This window comes from Papio anubis, chromosome X (assembly GCF_008728515.1).
Source record: "Papio anubis isolate 15944 chromosome X, Panubis1.0, whole genome shotgun sequence".
NCBI lineage: Eukaryota > Metazoa > Chordata > Mammalia > Primates > Cercopithecidae > Papio > Papio anubis.
In genome coordinates, this window is record NC_044996.1 from 120886570 (window position 1) to 120900603 (window position 14034).

Here is a 14034-nt window from a genome sequence, read left to right on the forward strand (position 1 = left end):
GAGACGGAGTCTCATTCTATCGCCCAGGCTAGAGTACAGCAGCACCATCTTAGCTCACTGCAACCTCTGCCTCGCGGGTTCAAGTGACTCTCCTGCCTCAGCCTCCTGAGAAGCTGGGACTAGAGGCGTGCACCACCACACCAGCTAATTTTTTGTATTTTTAGTAGACATGGGGTTTCACCATGTTGGCCAGGCTGGTCTCGAACTACTGACCTCAGGTGATCTGCCCACCTCAGCCTCCCAAAGTGCTGGGATTACAGGCATGTGCCACCGTGCCTGGCCAAAATCAGTATTTTAATTTCTATACCTCCACGTTTCATATTTTGCTATACCTGAGCATAGAGTCAAGGGTGAGGCATAACATGGTTTTCATGGGTAAGTGAAGTAAATCTGCAATGAATCTAAGAGACGATCGCTATTCTCAATCAGTGATTAGAACTTAAAGCTTTAAGGCCGGGCGCGGTGGCTCACGCCTGTAATCCCAGTACTTTGGGAGGCCGAGGCGGGCGGATCACAAGGTCAGGAGATCGAGACCACGGTGAAACCTCGTCTCTACTAAAAATACAAAAAATTAGCCGGGCGCGGTTGTGGGCGCCTGTAGTCCCAGCTACTCGGGAGGCTGAGGCAGGAGAATGGCGGGAACCCGGGAGGCGGAGCTTGCAGTGAGCTGAGATCCGGCCACTGCACTCCAGCCTGGGCGACAGAGCGAGACTCCGTCTCCCAGAAAAAAAAAAAAAAAAAAAAAGAACTTAAAGCTTTAAAAAGCAAAGATGCCTCATACTAACAAATAAAATGCAGTACCTTCAAATAAATGACAGCATCAGTACCCACTCCTTCCATGGAATACAGTTTCAGATCTCCTTGAAAATATCTAGCATACAGACGGGAAATTGGCAAACCATAACCAAATCCAGCCTATTGAGAAAAGAAAATTAATACAGTGAGACATGCACAAATGCTAACACATTTTATATGATGACCATTCAGAGAAGGTTAAAATAAATTCTTGATTCAGATTTAAATCAAAGAAATTACTGACTCAACCTTTACAATGATGTATATCCTCTTCTATGGCAAACAACCTCTTTATTTTCACCCTGCAAAAACATGTCTTATATGTTTGGATAATAATAAAAATATTCTATTTTTTGACTAATACTTTTTTAGCATTTAAAAGCAAAGTTTTATCATTTTTAAAAAGCACATTCCAAGGCTGGGCACGGTGGCTCACACCTGTAATCCCAGCACTTTGGGAGGCTGAGGCAGGTAGATCACTTGAGGTCAGGAATTCGTGACCAGCCTGGCCAACATGGCGAAACCCCGTCTCTACTACAAAAATTAGCTGGGCGAGGTGGTGGGAGACTGTAGTCCCAGTACTCAGGAGGCTGAGGCAGGAGAATCGCTTGAACCTGGGAGGTGGAGGTTGCAGTGAGCTGAGATGGCGCCACTGCACTCCAGCCTGGGTGACAGAGCGAGACTCCATCTCCACAAAAGAAAAAAAAAAAAGCACATTCCAAATCAAGAGGAATGTGATCTGATGACAAAACTAAACCACATCATTTCAACGTCCCACGATCAGATTTCCCTGCTCTTAGAAGTGAAAATCAATAGCGCAGTGCTGAGTGCAAATCTACCAGTAACAAAATGAGAACACGGAAAGGAAAACAATTTTCTGAGAGGCAACTTCTAAGGTTCCGGGAATGTGAGAATATTTTGGTATATTATAGTTCAGATATTTTTAGAGATTAAAAAAATTTTCAGTACCCTCCTATATCTCTATGTCATGGAACTCTGACTCAATAACAGGTGTTCAGGGAGAAAAAAAAAGGTCTCAGGTATGGACAAGAACAATACGAATCGAAACTAAATGTAATATCGTTTGCGGTGGCAGTGGGGAGGGTGTGGAAGGAGATATTTTAACACCAAGCTTCCTCACTTCTGGTTAAATCTATGAAGAAGGTTAAGGAAGGAGGGCAGGGGACCATGTGCATAGAGTCACATGGGCCTTAGACTCAGATAGACCCAAGTTGAAATCCACTTTCTGTGTGACTCTGAGCAGTTTGCTCAACCTCTTTGAGACCGATTTTTCATCTGAATATATGATTTAAAAAAAAACTGACCTCAGAGCTGCTATAAGGATTAAATAATATAACAAGTATCAAATCTTGGCACAGTGCTTACCACAGTAAAACTAAATAAATCGAAGCTGGTACTCTAGCTACTGGGAGCAGCAATTTTATGAAGTTACATGGATTTCTGCCCTTTTCTAACATCTCTCCTTGATACCTTCTCTCAGGGTAGCGTCTAACTGAAAGGGCAGAGGGTAAAAGAACATACTCCATTATTTGAGGGCTTTAGGACTTGCTGAATATGGCCAGTAGTGAAGATGAGATATCTATAGTAGTGACTCAGGTAACCACAGCAAAGAAACTAGCTCACTCTAGGAAGAGATGTGAGGAAATCTGCCTTCTATGCTCAAGCAAGGCCCAGAGCCTGCCCTCAGGTCCAACACAGAACAGGTGAGAGCTCCGAGGCCAATGCAGATGTGAGTGTAAGCCCAGACTCCCAGAGTGCAGAGGAGGGGTCTGGACCTCGGATTGGCTGAGGTTCAGGAAAGGTTTCCCAGAGGGTCAAAGCATCAGCAGGAGTTCGCTGGGTGGATATTCTCACAACAGAAATGCAAGTGTAAAGGCACAGAGGTGTAAAAGTGCAAGTTGCTCAATGAGGAAATTATGTTTTCTAGTAGTACATATCCATGTGCCCACTTTAAAGCTGAGGAGAGTTTCTTTTTCTTTTTTTTCTTTTTTTTGAGGCAGAGTCTCGCTCTGTCGCCCAGGCTGGAGTACAGTGGCATAATCTTGGCTCACTGCAACCTCCACCTCCCAGGTTCAAGCAATTCTTGTGCCTCAGCCTCCTGAGTACAAGCGTGCGCCACTGCTCCTATTTTCATGTATTTTTAGTAGAGACCGGGTTTCACCATGTTGGCCAGGCTGGTCTCGAACTCCTGACCTCAAGTGATCCACCCGCCTTGGCCTCCCAAAGTGCTAGGATTACAGGCCAGTTTCTTAACTGGGAGAGCCACTAGTGGAAGCATTTCTTCAAAAGGAAAGGCCACATAGTACACTGGAAAGAACACAGACATGGCCAGCACCAGCTCTGCAGTTAATTAGTTCAATGACTTTGGGCAAGGTCATTTCCTCATTTCCTCATCTATACAATGGGAGTGTGCGTGCGTAATTTTTAAAGGTCTCTTACAAGTCCTCAGTTCCTCAAGATGCTATTTTAAGACCTGGAAGAGACAATCTATATTTCTTTTAAACAACTGGGGAAGGTGCTAGATTTGTTTGTGCTGCCTTTTTTCCTTTTGATGTGTATTTAAGTGCATGCCAGAGCCTAGTCAAGGCAATGCCTCTCAAACGTGATCTTTCATGAATTTTCTCGAATCCTATATAAATGATTTCCTGTTTCTAACATGCTGAGTTAACAAACTCTGTCTCAAATAAAGGATGCAAAGTGTTTGATTTTATTCATACAAATAAAATATAATCTTATGTGCTTATCAGTCAGGTAGGACTTTAAAATGAAACTTAATTTATACCCTGAACCATTTTGCAGACTGATAGATATGTTGCTGTGTTTAATGACAAAGGGTTCAATTGTTGTTTGTCAATTAGAAACACTCAGCAGGGGAAGCAAGTGTGGCCCTACCAGGATCTAAATGCTACCATGGTAACCAGAGGCTTTTCTCACTGCCTTAATAGGGCTGAAGGTTATTTCCAGAGTGAGACAGAAAGGGCTCTGAAAACGCATACACCACCTATATGTTTCATGCTAATGTTATTTAATATAAAAATTTAATGTTTCCATAATTTAACATTTTAATTATATAAACAAATTTGACAGTGGAGATTCCAAGGCACTAGGTGATTCGCGCCTCTGTGGTATGCACGGCAGAGTGTGCAGGACCAAGCGGCAGCTATGCATTCAGTACTGTCCCTTTGCTCACCCACTGGTAACTTCTACCCCTTCCAAGGGTAGCACAAAGTGGAAAATGGTGCTCCAGTAGCAGTCTTACCACGATGAGGTACTTTTTCTCTGTATTTGGGAGTGAGGCACTCAGCTCGGAGTGTTTCTTAGAGATAAATCAGAGAGGAAATAGAAGTACAAAGAAAGTAGCCAAGGCAAAAAATTCCCCCTCCTCCAAACCGCAACATTCTAAATCAACCACACTAATGTGACAACCTGGGGAGAGAGGCAGCTCCCTCTGAGCCCCTTCCCGTGTTTATGATCTTTCCTTCAGCAGCAGTTTGAGATGCTTACCAAAGGGGCAGCTCTGGTAGGCTCCAGGCTGGGTCTAGGAGCAGTCGAATACATGTAGTTAAAAAGACGATCTATTTTTCGAAGTGGGACACCACCACCTAGGTCACTGATCTGCAATGTACAAAATGTTAACAATCAAAACAAAGAAGTTGATCTATACTTAGTAGGAGGCAATGGGTTCATTAAATAAAGTACATAGCAGATTACTCTAAAATGTACAAGGACTTTGAATCCCCAGTGACATATGGTTCCTTTGTGAACAGTGTAAAGCAAAGGTGGCCGAATGGTACAGTAGGATCCAACAGGCTTGGTGTTGAGGTCTTGTTCAACTCCATGAATAACAAGGTTCTAATGAAGTTTAAATAAGGTAACTTAAGCCAAGGATCTAGCATAGAACTTACAAATAGGACACTCAATAAATGTCAATTTTCTTCCCTCTGATTTTTCAATGTCTAGATACTATTAAATCACAACTGATAATTAAAGTATACATGCACATAAAACAGTTACCTTAATGGATAAGTCTTCTTTACCCAAAGTAACGAGGGTTTTAACAGCGGGGTAGCCCTCTTTTCTGTCTTCATAGAGTTCGACTGTCGCTCTCATTGAGTTCTAAAATAATAAGATCTTTTTGTTAATCATACTGCCGAATCACAAACCACAATTTTTAAAGAGAAAGAAGTGCAAGATGACTTATACCCAACAACCCTTTTTTGGGGCAAATATTAGTTGGATTTTTATGGCACTTTTCCCTCTAAAGAGCTTAGCTAAACATGCTCAAATCAAGGAAAAATTTCCTGACACTTTGTTTTTCACCTAGTTTTAGCCTCATCCAACATGCTAAATATTTATTTTTCTCTCCTTCTTCTTCTTCTTCTTTTTTTTTTTTCTGCTTTACGGTATTTAAATTATTCAACTCAATCCAGAGGAATGTTTTTATCGCATGTAATGAGGCTATGCAGAGGCTCATTTGTGTACTTTAAATCCTATTTATCAGTCTGCATTTATAGAGCACCTTTTCTCTAAAGGAGGCAGAAAAACTGAAAGGATGCATGCTTCCCACAAAAATTAATCATTTGGCTGAAAAAAGTAGAAGAAATATTGGTTAAAAAGAAATTCTGAAAAAGCCACAGCTGCTGAAGAGAAAGTTCACAATTGAATGCCCATTTCAACCTTAAAGCATTACATCAGTAACACTCTAATTTTTGGAAGCAAATCAGCATAACTGATTTTTCAGGTGTTCAATTTAGTGTTTCACGCATTGGAAGAAATGAAATTTTAGCTCAAATGCCTTGTGCCTGTAATACTGCTACTGTAAATGTCATTAGCTACTGATTAACAAAAGCAACAGCTTAAGTTGCAGAGTCTAAAGAATTTGGTGGGGTGGTGGGGGCTGGTTCTTTTGGTCCAGCTCATCTACATCTTTCTCTGCCTCTCTTAGATCTTCTGAATTGATTCAAATATTTTATAAAAGGGTTGCAGGATCTCTCAGGATTGGAACAACCACTAATGTACCAGTGTGGTTAATTTTCAGAAGCATAAATATGTATAAACATGTTTTTATTTTGATCTGGCTACCACCAATAAAGCCTTTGCCAGGTTTGGAAACTAAAAAGCATCTCTAATCTCATAACTAAAGAAAAAAACAGTATGGATTTTACATAAAATCACTAAAGTGCAATTAAGCTTCAAAATCGATATGTACTAATATTCACGAAAACTATACTGTACACAGCAATTTTTCATCTCACAGTGTACAAATTATAAAACCCACAGGATATCAGAAATAGAATTTTTAAAATGGTTATGCAAAACCTTTTTCTTATGCTAATCTAATGAATCCATTATGCTCTGAATCAAAGTAATTTAAAATGAAGACTTCTTTCCATGTTTTTAAAATTCCACTTACCTTGAACAACTCAAATAGCATATGAAACAGATGTGAGGGCACATAAACCACCTGAATAGGTTTGTCTGGCGCTTTGGCTGAAAACAGAGACAAAACCATCAATCAATAAGGACCCAAACTAGGAGAAACTCAAGAATGATGTTTGCACTCTATTTTCCAAGTGTGTAAAACACAGCTCTATAAAAGGCTAACTTGGGTTTCCACCTCTAAAGGCAGGGCTGAGCAAAAGCATATGCTTTGGAATCAAACAAACCTGGGGTGAAACCCCGTTCCTTCACTTACCAGCTATGTGACCTTGGATAAATCACTCAATCTCTTTGAAACTTTGTTGAGCAGAATTGGAATATTATCACCTATGCCATAATATCCTGAGTATTACAGAAGGCCAGACAGATATCACTGGGTGTTTTTCAAATTGGGGGCTACCTTCTGCCACTGACCCCAGGGGGAATTCCATGGGGAATGTGGAGCAACAGGGAAAATAAACAAAGGGCTGGTGAACTGGACTAAATGGCAGTGTTCAATTTTGTTAAATTATGACAAACAAGACATCTTATAGCATAGAATGTAAGGTTCACGTAACTTTTTCTCAAGCAGCTAGCAGATAAACCCCTAGAGACCTACGATTTTTTCCCCTTGCACCATGGATCGTCTGAAGAAAATCTGAGAAACACCAAAACCCGGGTCAAGCACTAAGAAGAGTGTGGGATACAGAGTAGATGCTCAAAAATATAGTCCTTCCTCCTCCTCATGACCCAAAATCACTTAAGAGATTGAAACTACATGAACTCTCTCAGGTAGAATGCTGTCATTTCGACCAGCTACTTCCTCTAATAAAGTAATTAACAATAATATAAATTAAAGTTCACATTTGCTTGATTCTTAGCAGTCTACAAAGAGCTTTCACATACATTATTCAATTGACTCCTCCTGACAACATTTCCTGGCTCCTAGCAGGGTGGTGGTGTTTAGCGGCGTGGAAACAGGCTTTGGGAAGCCTGTGTGACTTGCCCATGGTCCCAGAAGTGGCACCGAAACTGGACACCTGAACCGAGAGCTTTTGATTCTAATCCTGAACTCTTCAAAGAGCAATTATTTTTATTTTTATTTATTTATTTTTTGAGACACAGTCTTGCTCTGTTGCCCAGGCTGGAGTGTAGTGGCGCCATCTCGGCTCACTGCAACCTCCACCTCCCGGGTTCAAGCGATTATCCTGTCTCAGCCTCCTGAGTGGCTGGGATTACAGGTGTGCGCTGCCACTCCTGGCTAATTTTTGTATTTTTAGTAGAGACGGGGTTTCCCCATGTTGGACAGGCTGGTCTCGAACTCCTGACCTCAGGTGTTCGCCCACCTCAGCCTCCCAAAGTGCTGGGATTGCAGGCATGAGCCATTGCGCCTGGCTCCTTTATTGTCATTCTAATGGGGCTCGAGGAACAAGCTGGGTACTCAGTTTATCTTGTACCAAATGGCATCATTAGTTACATAAACAGCCTTATGAATTCAACATTTTCACCCCAAATCTCAAGAAAAGGCAAATGCCTTTTATATAGTGGGGTTTTTTTTGTTTTCTTTTGTTTTGTTTTTTCAGTTTAAACAACATTCTCTAGGAGCCATCTAAAGGCTTGCTCAATTACTTGCACTTTTCTTTGGGAACATTATAGTTTAGATTTCTTTCCTTCCTTTTAAAACCATGTCAGATGTTTTTGTCCATGACTCTTTCCTAGTTCTGGGTCTCGAGGCTGGCTGTTAAGTAGTAGATGCTTAATAGATGTTTGCTGACTTATAAATAAGTAGAATATGAATTTTCCATCTAAGGGCACATTTTAAAAAGTCAATTTAAAAAATGGCCTAGGTTTGTCATGTTCAAGACTCCAGAAATAATAAAGTCTCTATTTTGTACAATCATTGCTCCAAATGCCATTAGTTGAAACAGCATTTAAGAAATACCATTAGATATAAGGAATTTTATTTCCAGACAGTTCTCCTTCCAAAATAAAAAAGCATCCACTTAAGGTGTTCAGGATCAACCTCCAACCTGCATCTCCAACATAGAACTTGTTAAGGCAAAAGCACATTCCTTAATCATGTTCACAGAGAGCTCTAGCATTAAGAAATTATACATAAAAATAATCACTACACTACCCAAAGCAACATAAAGCTAGAGGCTACCTAGAAACACCAGCATTCATTTATCTTAGTGATAGGACAAGGGGCTTCAGAACATGATTGAAAGGGGGCTTCTGTAATTCGTGAGACAATGCCAAAAAGAGTCGGAAAGCTCCTCTCCTGGTGGGTGAGCTGCCCAGCATGACAGCCTCAGTGGGGACGGAATGTGCTGACATGGCTGGCACTTGGGAAACAGCAAGAACAGGCCTGCTGCTTTGGCCTTTAGAATGAGGGAGGCTGCCACTCATGCAAAAGAGCAATTTGTTACTACCTGTGGATGTGAGGTCAGCTCCTGCCTAGTCCGTATGAAGAGAGAGAGAGAATATTAAGATGGTTCTCATCAGGAACACTCCAGACAAGCCCACTTGGTCCTGGTAGTGTATTTATTCAATGGGGATATGACTCTTCTCAGAGAACTCAAGAGACCTTGAAAGCAGCTTTGACTTCATGCCTTCTAGTCAAATGGAGGGGCCATGTCCTTCAACAGCAGCCTGAACTCCTTTCATAGTTTAATCTCATTATAAGAGAAATACATTTTTAATGTACTTCTGAGGGGGAATTTGGTTTATCTTTCTTTTTTTTTTTTTTTGAGACAGGGTCTTGCTCTGTCACCCAGGCTGGAATGCAGTCATGTGATCTCGGCTCACTGTAGCCTCTTACCTCCTGGGCTCAAGCGATCCTCCCACTTCAGCCTCCTGAGTAGCTGGGATTACAGACACATGCCACTATGCCCAGCTAATTTTTCTCTTTTGTGTAGAGACAGGGTTTTGCTATCTTGCCCAGGCTGGTCTCGAACTCCTGGGCTCAAGAGATTCTCCTGCCTCAGCTGCCCAAAGTGCTGGGATTACAGGTGTGAGCCACCATGCCTGGCCTGGTTTATCTTTAATTGTAAATGCTCACACCCCGTCATTCCACATCTAGGAATCCAACCTGCAGAAATACTTTCATATGTTCACAAATTTTTCCACCCTCCCCACCTCTCACACTCTTTCATAGCTCATTATATGGAATATAGGAAAACCGGAAATCCTAAATGTATACCCATAGGAAAATAGTTAAATAAATTATGGTAAGCTACACTATGGATAATCTCTAAATGAGATTAATACTTGCAAAGGTCTTCAAGGTGAAGTGAAAAACACGTTATAAATAGGGTTAAAGCTATACATGCTTTATGCAAAAACCAAAACTCTGTATGGGACTGAGAAAGTAGTGGGGGATTTCCCTTTTCACTCACATTTCTGTTTTTGTATTTTTGTGATGAGCATGTCTCTTCCATAATTTACAAATACAAAAATAAAAGGAATATGTAAATAAATATGCAATCATATGATGAACATAAAAATCATCTGTAACCCCATTACCCAGAGAGCTGCTATTTGTATTTTGGTAGTATAAATCCTTCAAAATATTTTTCAATGAACTTCCACTATTATAAACTTTTATAGCCTGTATTTTTAAAAAATATCTCAATTTTTCCCATACATTATTCGTTTAAAGCATCATTTTAAAGGGCTGCATAGTATTCTAAATTATAGGTGTACCACAATTCAGTTAAACAATGCTCTATTGTGGAAAACTTGGGTTGTTTTCTAACTTTATAAGAAAACTACTGTGATCATCAATCTTGTACATAAATCTGCACATCTCTATTTTCATATATTTTTGTTTGTTTTTTGAGATGGGGTTTCACTCTATTGCCGAGGGTGGAGTGCTATGGCACTATCTCAGCTCACTGCAACCTCCGCCTCCCAGGTTCAAGTGATTCTCCTGCCTCAGCCTCCCAAGCAGCTGAGAATACAAGCATGTGCTACCACGCCTGGCTAATTTTTGTATTTTTTGTAGAGATGGGGTTTCGCCATGTCACTCGGGCTGGTCTTAAACTCCTGGACTCAAGAGATCTACCCACTTTGGCCTCCCAGAGTACTGGGATTACAGGCATGAACCACCGTGTCCAGCCTCTATTTTCTTATAATAAATGTTCTGAAGTTTAATTTACTGGACCAAAGAATATGACCATTATTAACTTATTTACTAGGCCAAACAGAAAGAACATTGTTGGTAATTTTTAGGCGTATACCTTACTTAAGCTTTTTTTTTTTTGAGACGGAGTCTCGCTTGTCAGCCCAGGGTTGGAGTGCAGTGGCCGGATCTCAGCTCACTGCAGCCCGCCTCCCCGGTTCACGCTTATTCTCCTGCCTCAGCCTCCCGAGTAGCTGGGACTACAGGCGCCCGCCACCTCGCCCGGCTAGTTTTTTGTATTTTTTAGTAGAGACGGGGTTTCACCGTGTTAGCCAGGGTGGTCTCGATCTCCTGACCTTGTGATCCGCCCGTCTCGGCCTCCCAAAGTGCTGGGATTACAGGCTTGAGCCACCGCGCCCGGCCACTTTAAGCTTATACAAGAAATATATGTACTGGTGAGAAAGTATTTTTGTGGGCACAAATTCAAGGCATTAAAATGTTTTAATCACTGTCATTTTTAAAGACAAAAATGGCATTTCTGGCCGGGCGCGGTGGCTCAGGACTATAATCCCAGCACTTTGGGAGGCCGAGGCGGGTGGATCACCTGAGGTCAGGAGCTCAAGACCAGCCTGGCCAACATGGTGAAACCTCGTCTCTACTAAAAATACAAAAATTAGCCAGGCATGGTGGCAGGCACCTGTAATCCCAGCTACTCAGGGGCCTGAGGCAGGAGAATCACTTGAACCTGGAAGGCAGAGGCTGCAGTGAGCTGAGATCACACCACTGTACTCCAGCCTGGGCAGCAGAGTGAGACTCCATCTCAAAAAAAAAAAAAAAAAAAGGCATTTGTCTGTGTTTTTGTTTGTACTTCCTTGATTAGTGAAGTTAAACACTTTTCCATACGTTTATTGACTGTTTGCATTTGTTACTTTGAGAAGAGCCTATTTATACCTTTGTACATACTCTACCTTGATTACTTCTGTTCCAAGAATTCTGGGGTCTAACACATTACACATTCCTGTATAAAAACTCCTTACAATAATATATCTGGTTGACCAAAGGCACAGAAAGTTTACAAAATATATAAGAAAATGAAAAAATTTTGGATCTCACTGAAATATGGCTTAGGTATAAAGAGCTTCTTAGTCAGCTTTTTTGAATGTAAGGTTAAAATTAGTTTTCTTTTACCATTGAATTCTTCAACTTCCAGCTCTGGAGCTACCAGGTAATACTGTTCACACAGCATCTTGGCTGTTTCATATGCATCTACAAGAAAAGGAAAAAGTTTAGCTGCTGCACTAATAACATATAGGCACAAGCATGTATATGTGTGTGTGTGTGCATGCATGTGCATGTATATATCTATAGGTATATAAGATAAAGAAACTGTCTAAACAGATGGATGTAGAATTAATCAACTACAACCTTTTACAAAATATCCTTTTGTGGCTTTAATAGAATTACCATGACTAAAACAAAAGTTCTCTTTTCTATTTTTTCCAAGACAGCGTCTCACTCTGTCGCCTAGGCTAGAGTACAGTGGTGTGATCATAGCTCACTGCAGGCTCGAACTACTGGGCTCAAGCAGTCCTCCCACCTCAGCCTCCCAAGTAGCTGGCCTTACAGGCACATGCCACCATGCCCAGCTAATCTCTCTTTTCTTAAAGGATTTTTTTGTTTGTTTGTTTTTTGAGACAGAGTCTCACTCTGTTGCCCAGGCTGGAGTGCAGTGGTGCCATATCAGCTCACTGCAACCTCCGTCTCCCAGGCTCAAGCGATTCTCCTGCCTCAGCCTCCTGAGTAGCTGGCATTACAGGCGGATGGCACCACGTCCGGCTAATTTTTGTATTTTTAGTAGAGATGAGGTTTCACTATGTTGGCCAGGCTGGTCTCGAACTCCTGACCTCAGGTGATCCACCCACTTTGGCCTCCCAAAAGTGCTGGGATTACAGGCATGAGCCACCGTGCCTGGCTTTCTTTTCTTAAAGTCTTAATGACCATAACAATGGCAACATACTAGAATACTGGCAATTCAACTAGCTCTATACCAAACACGTATTTGTTTAACTTATAACTATTACCAGAAGATATTTTTCATGAAAATTTAGGAACTCAAGACTATACTTTCCAAGCACCATGCAACCTGACTAAATTGTAGCAAAATAATATTTGTCATGATCTTAAAAATAATAATGCCAACAGTCTTGTGATTTGCCAGAGTTATTTGTAAGTGAAACCTCAGTAAGTATTTGCTGAATGAATGGATTTCCATGAGCCACACAATTTAAATTACTGGAGATGCCACTATCACTTTAAAAGGTCCTTTCAATTAGTTAAAGGTAACAGGCTGGGGCTGATATTTATCAAAGTCTGAGGAGCAACAGTTCACTTTTTAAAGGATAAAATAAAAAACATATGGTAAGAAGATCAGAGCCATTACAGAAATAGCTGGAAGACAGAATTCAGGAGATTCAAAGATGGGGAGCAAATTCAGAAAGCAAAGGTGCATTACAAGACATTGGATACTGCATATATGCCTTTTCTCTCGAACTGTAAACAATCTGAGGTCAGTGTTTGTGTCTTAACACTTGTTTTATAACTTGCATAGAACTTCGTATAGTGCCTATGTAGATGGTCAACAAACAGTCCTTGAGCCAGGTGCAGTGGCTCACGCCTGTAAACCCAGGACTTTGGGAGGCCGAGGTGGGCTGATCACTTGAGGCCGGGAGTTCAAGACCAGCCAGGCCAACATGGTGAAACCCCATCTCTACTAAAAATACAAAAATTAGCCATGCATGGTGGTGAGTGTCTGTAATCCCAGCTAGTTGGGAGGCTAGTTGGGAGGCTGAGGCAGGAGAATTGCTTGAACCCAGGAGGTAGAGGTTGCAGTGAGCCGAGATCGTGCCACCGCACTCCAGCCTGGGGGACAGAGTGAGACTCCATCTCAAAATAAAAAATAAATAAATAAAAATAAATTAAAAATTTGTTAAAAACCTTGGTTTGATAAATTTTAAACCTTTTGGTAATTTACTTTTAAAAAATCTTTATTGGAGATAATTATTATACCATACAATTCACTCATTGAAAGTAAAGTTTACTTTTAAAAAATCTTTATTGGAGATAATTCTTATACCATACAATTCACTCACTGAAAGTAAAGTGTACACACGGCCGGGCGCAGTGGCTCACACCTGTAATCCCAGCACTTTGGGAGGCCAAGGCAGGGGGATCACTTGAGGTCAGGAGTTCGAGACCAGCCTGACCAACATGGTGACACCCCTTCTCTACTAAAAATACAAAAATTAGCCAGGCATGGTGGCGGGTGCCTGTAGTCCTAGCTACTCAGGAGGTTGAGGCAGGTGAACTACTTGGACCTGGGAGGCAGAGGTTGCAGTGAGCCGAGATCACGCCACTGCATTCCAGCCTGGGTAACAGAGTGAGACTCCATCTCAAAAAAAAAAAGTACATACAACTCAGTGGTTTTTAGTATATAGTCAGAGCTGTGCATTAATCACTATAATCAAGTTTACATTTTCATCACTACCAAAAGAAGTTCCAAACCCGTTAGCAGTTATTCCCCTCCACCCAGCCCTAGGCAACCATGGATCTACTTTGTCTCTATAGATTTGCTATTCTGGACTTTTTACATAAACGGAATAATATGCGGTCTTCTGTGA

At 41.2% G+C, this 14034-nt stretch overlaps 1 protein-coding gene across 2 annotated transcripts in view; it reads right to left on the reverse strand.

Annotated features, from left to right (window-relative positions):
• PDK3 (pyruvate dehydrogenase kinase 3) overlaps window positions 1–14034 on the reverse strand; it is a 74605-nt gene that overhangs the window by 8618 nt on the left and 51953 nt on the right. For both annotated transcript variants that reach the window (XM_003917513.3, XM_021933046.2), the window contains 5 exons: window positions 11546–11623; window positions 6230–6306; window positions 4831–4932; window positions 4321–4431; window positions 802–915 (listed from right to left, as the gene is read on the reverse strand). In XM_003917513.3, the coding sequence (XP_003917562.1) occupies window positions 802–915; window positions 4321–4431; window positions 4831–4932; window positions 6230–6306; window positions 11546–11623 (482 nt within the window). The remainder of the gene's footprint in view (window positions 1–801; window positions 916–4320; window positions 4432–4830; window positions 4933–6229; window positions 6307–11545; window positions 11624–14034) is intronic.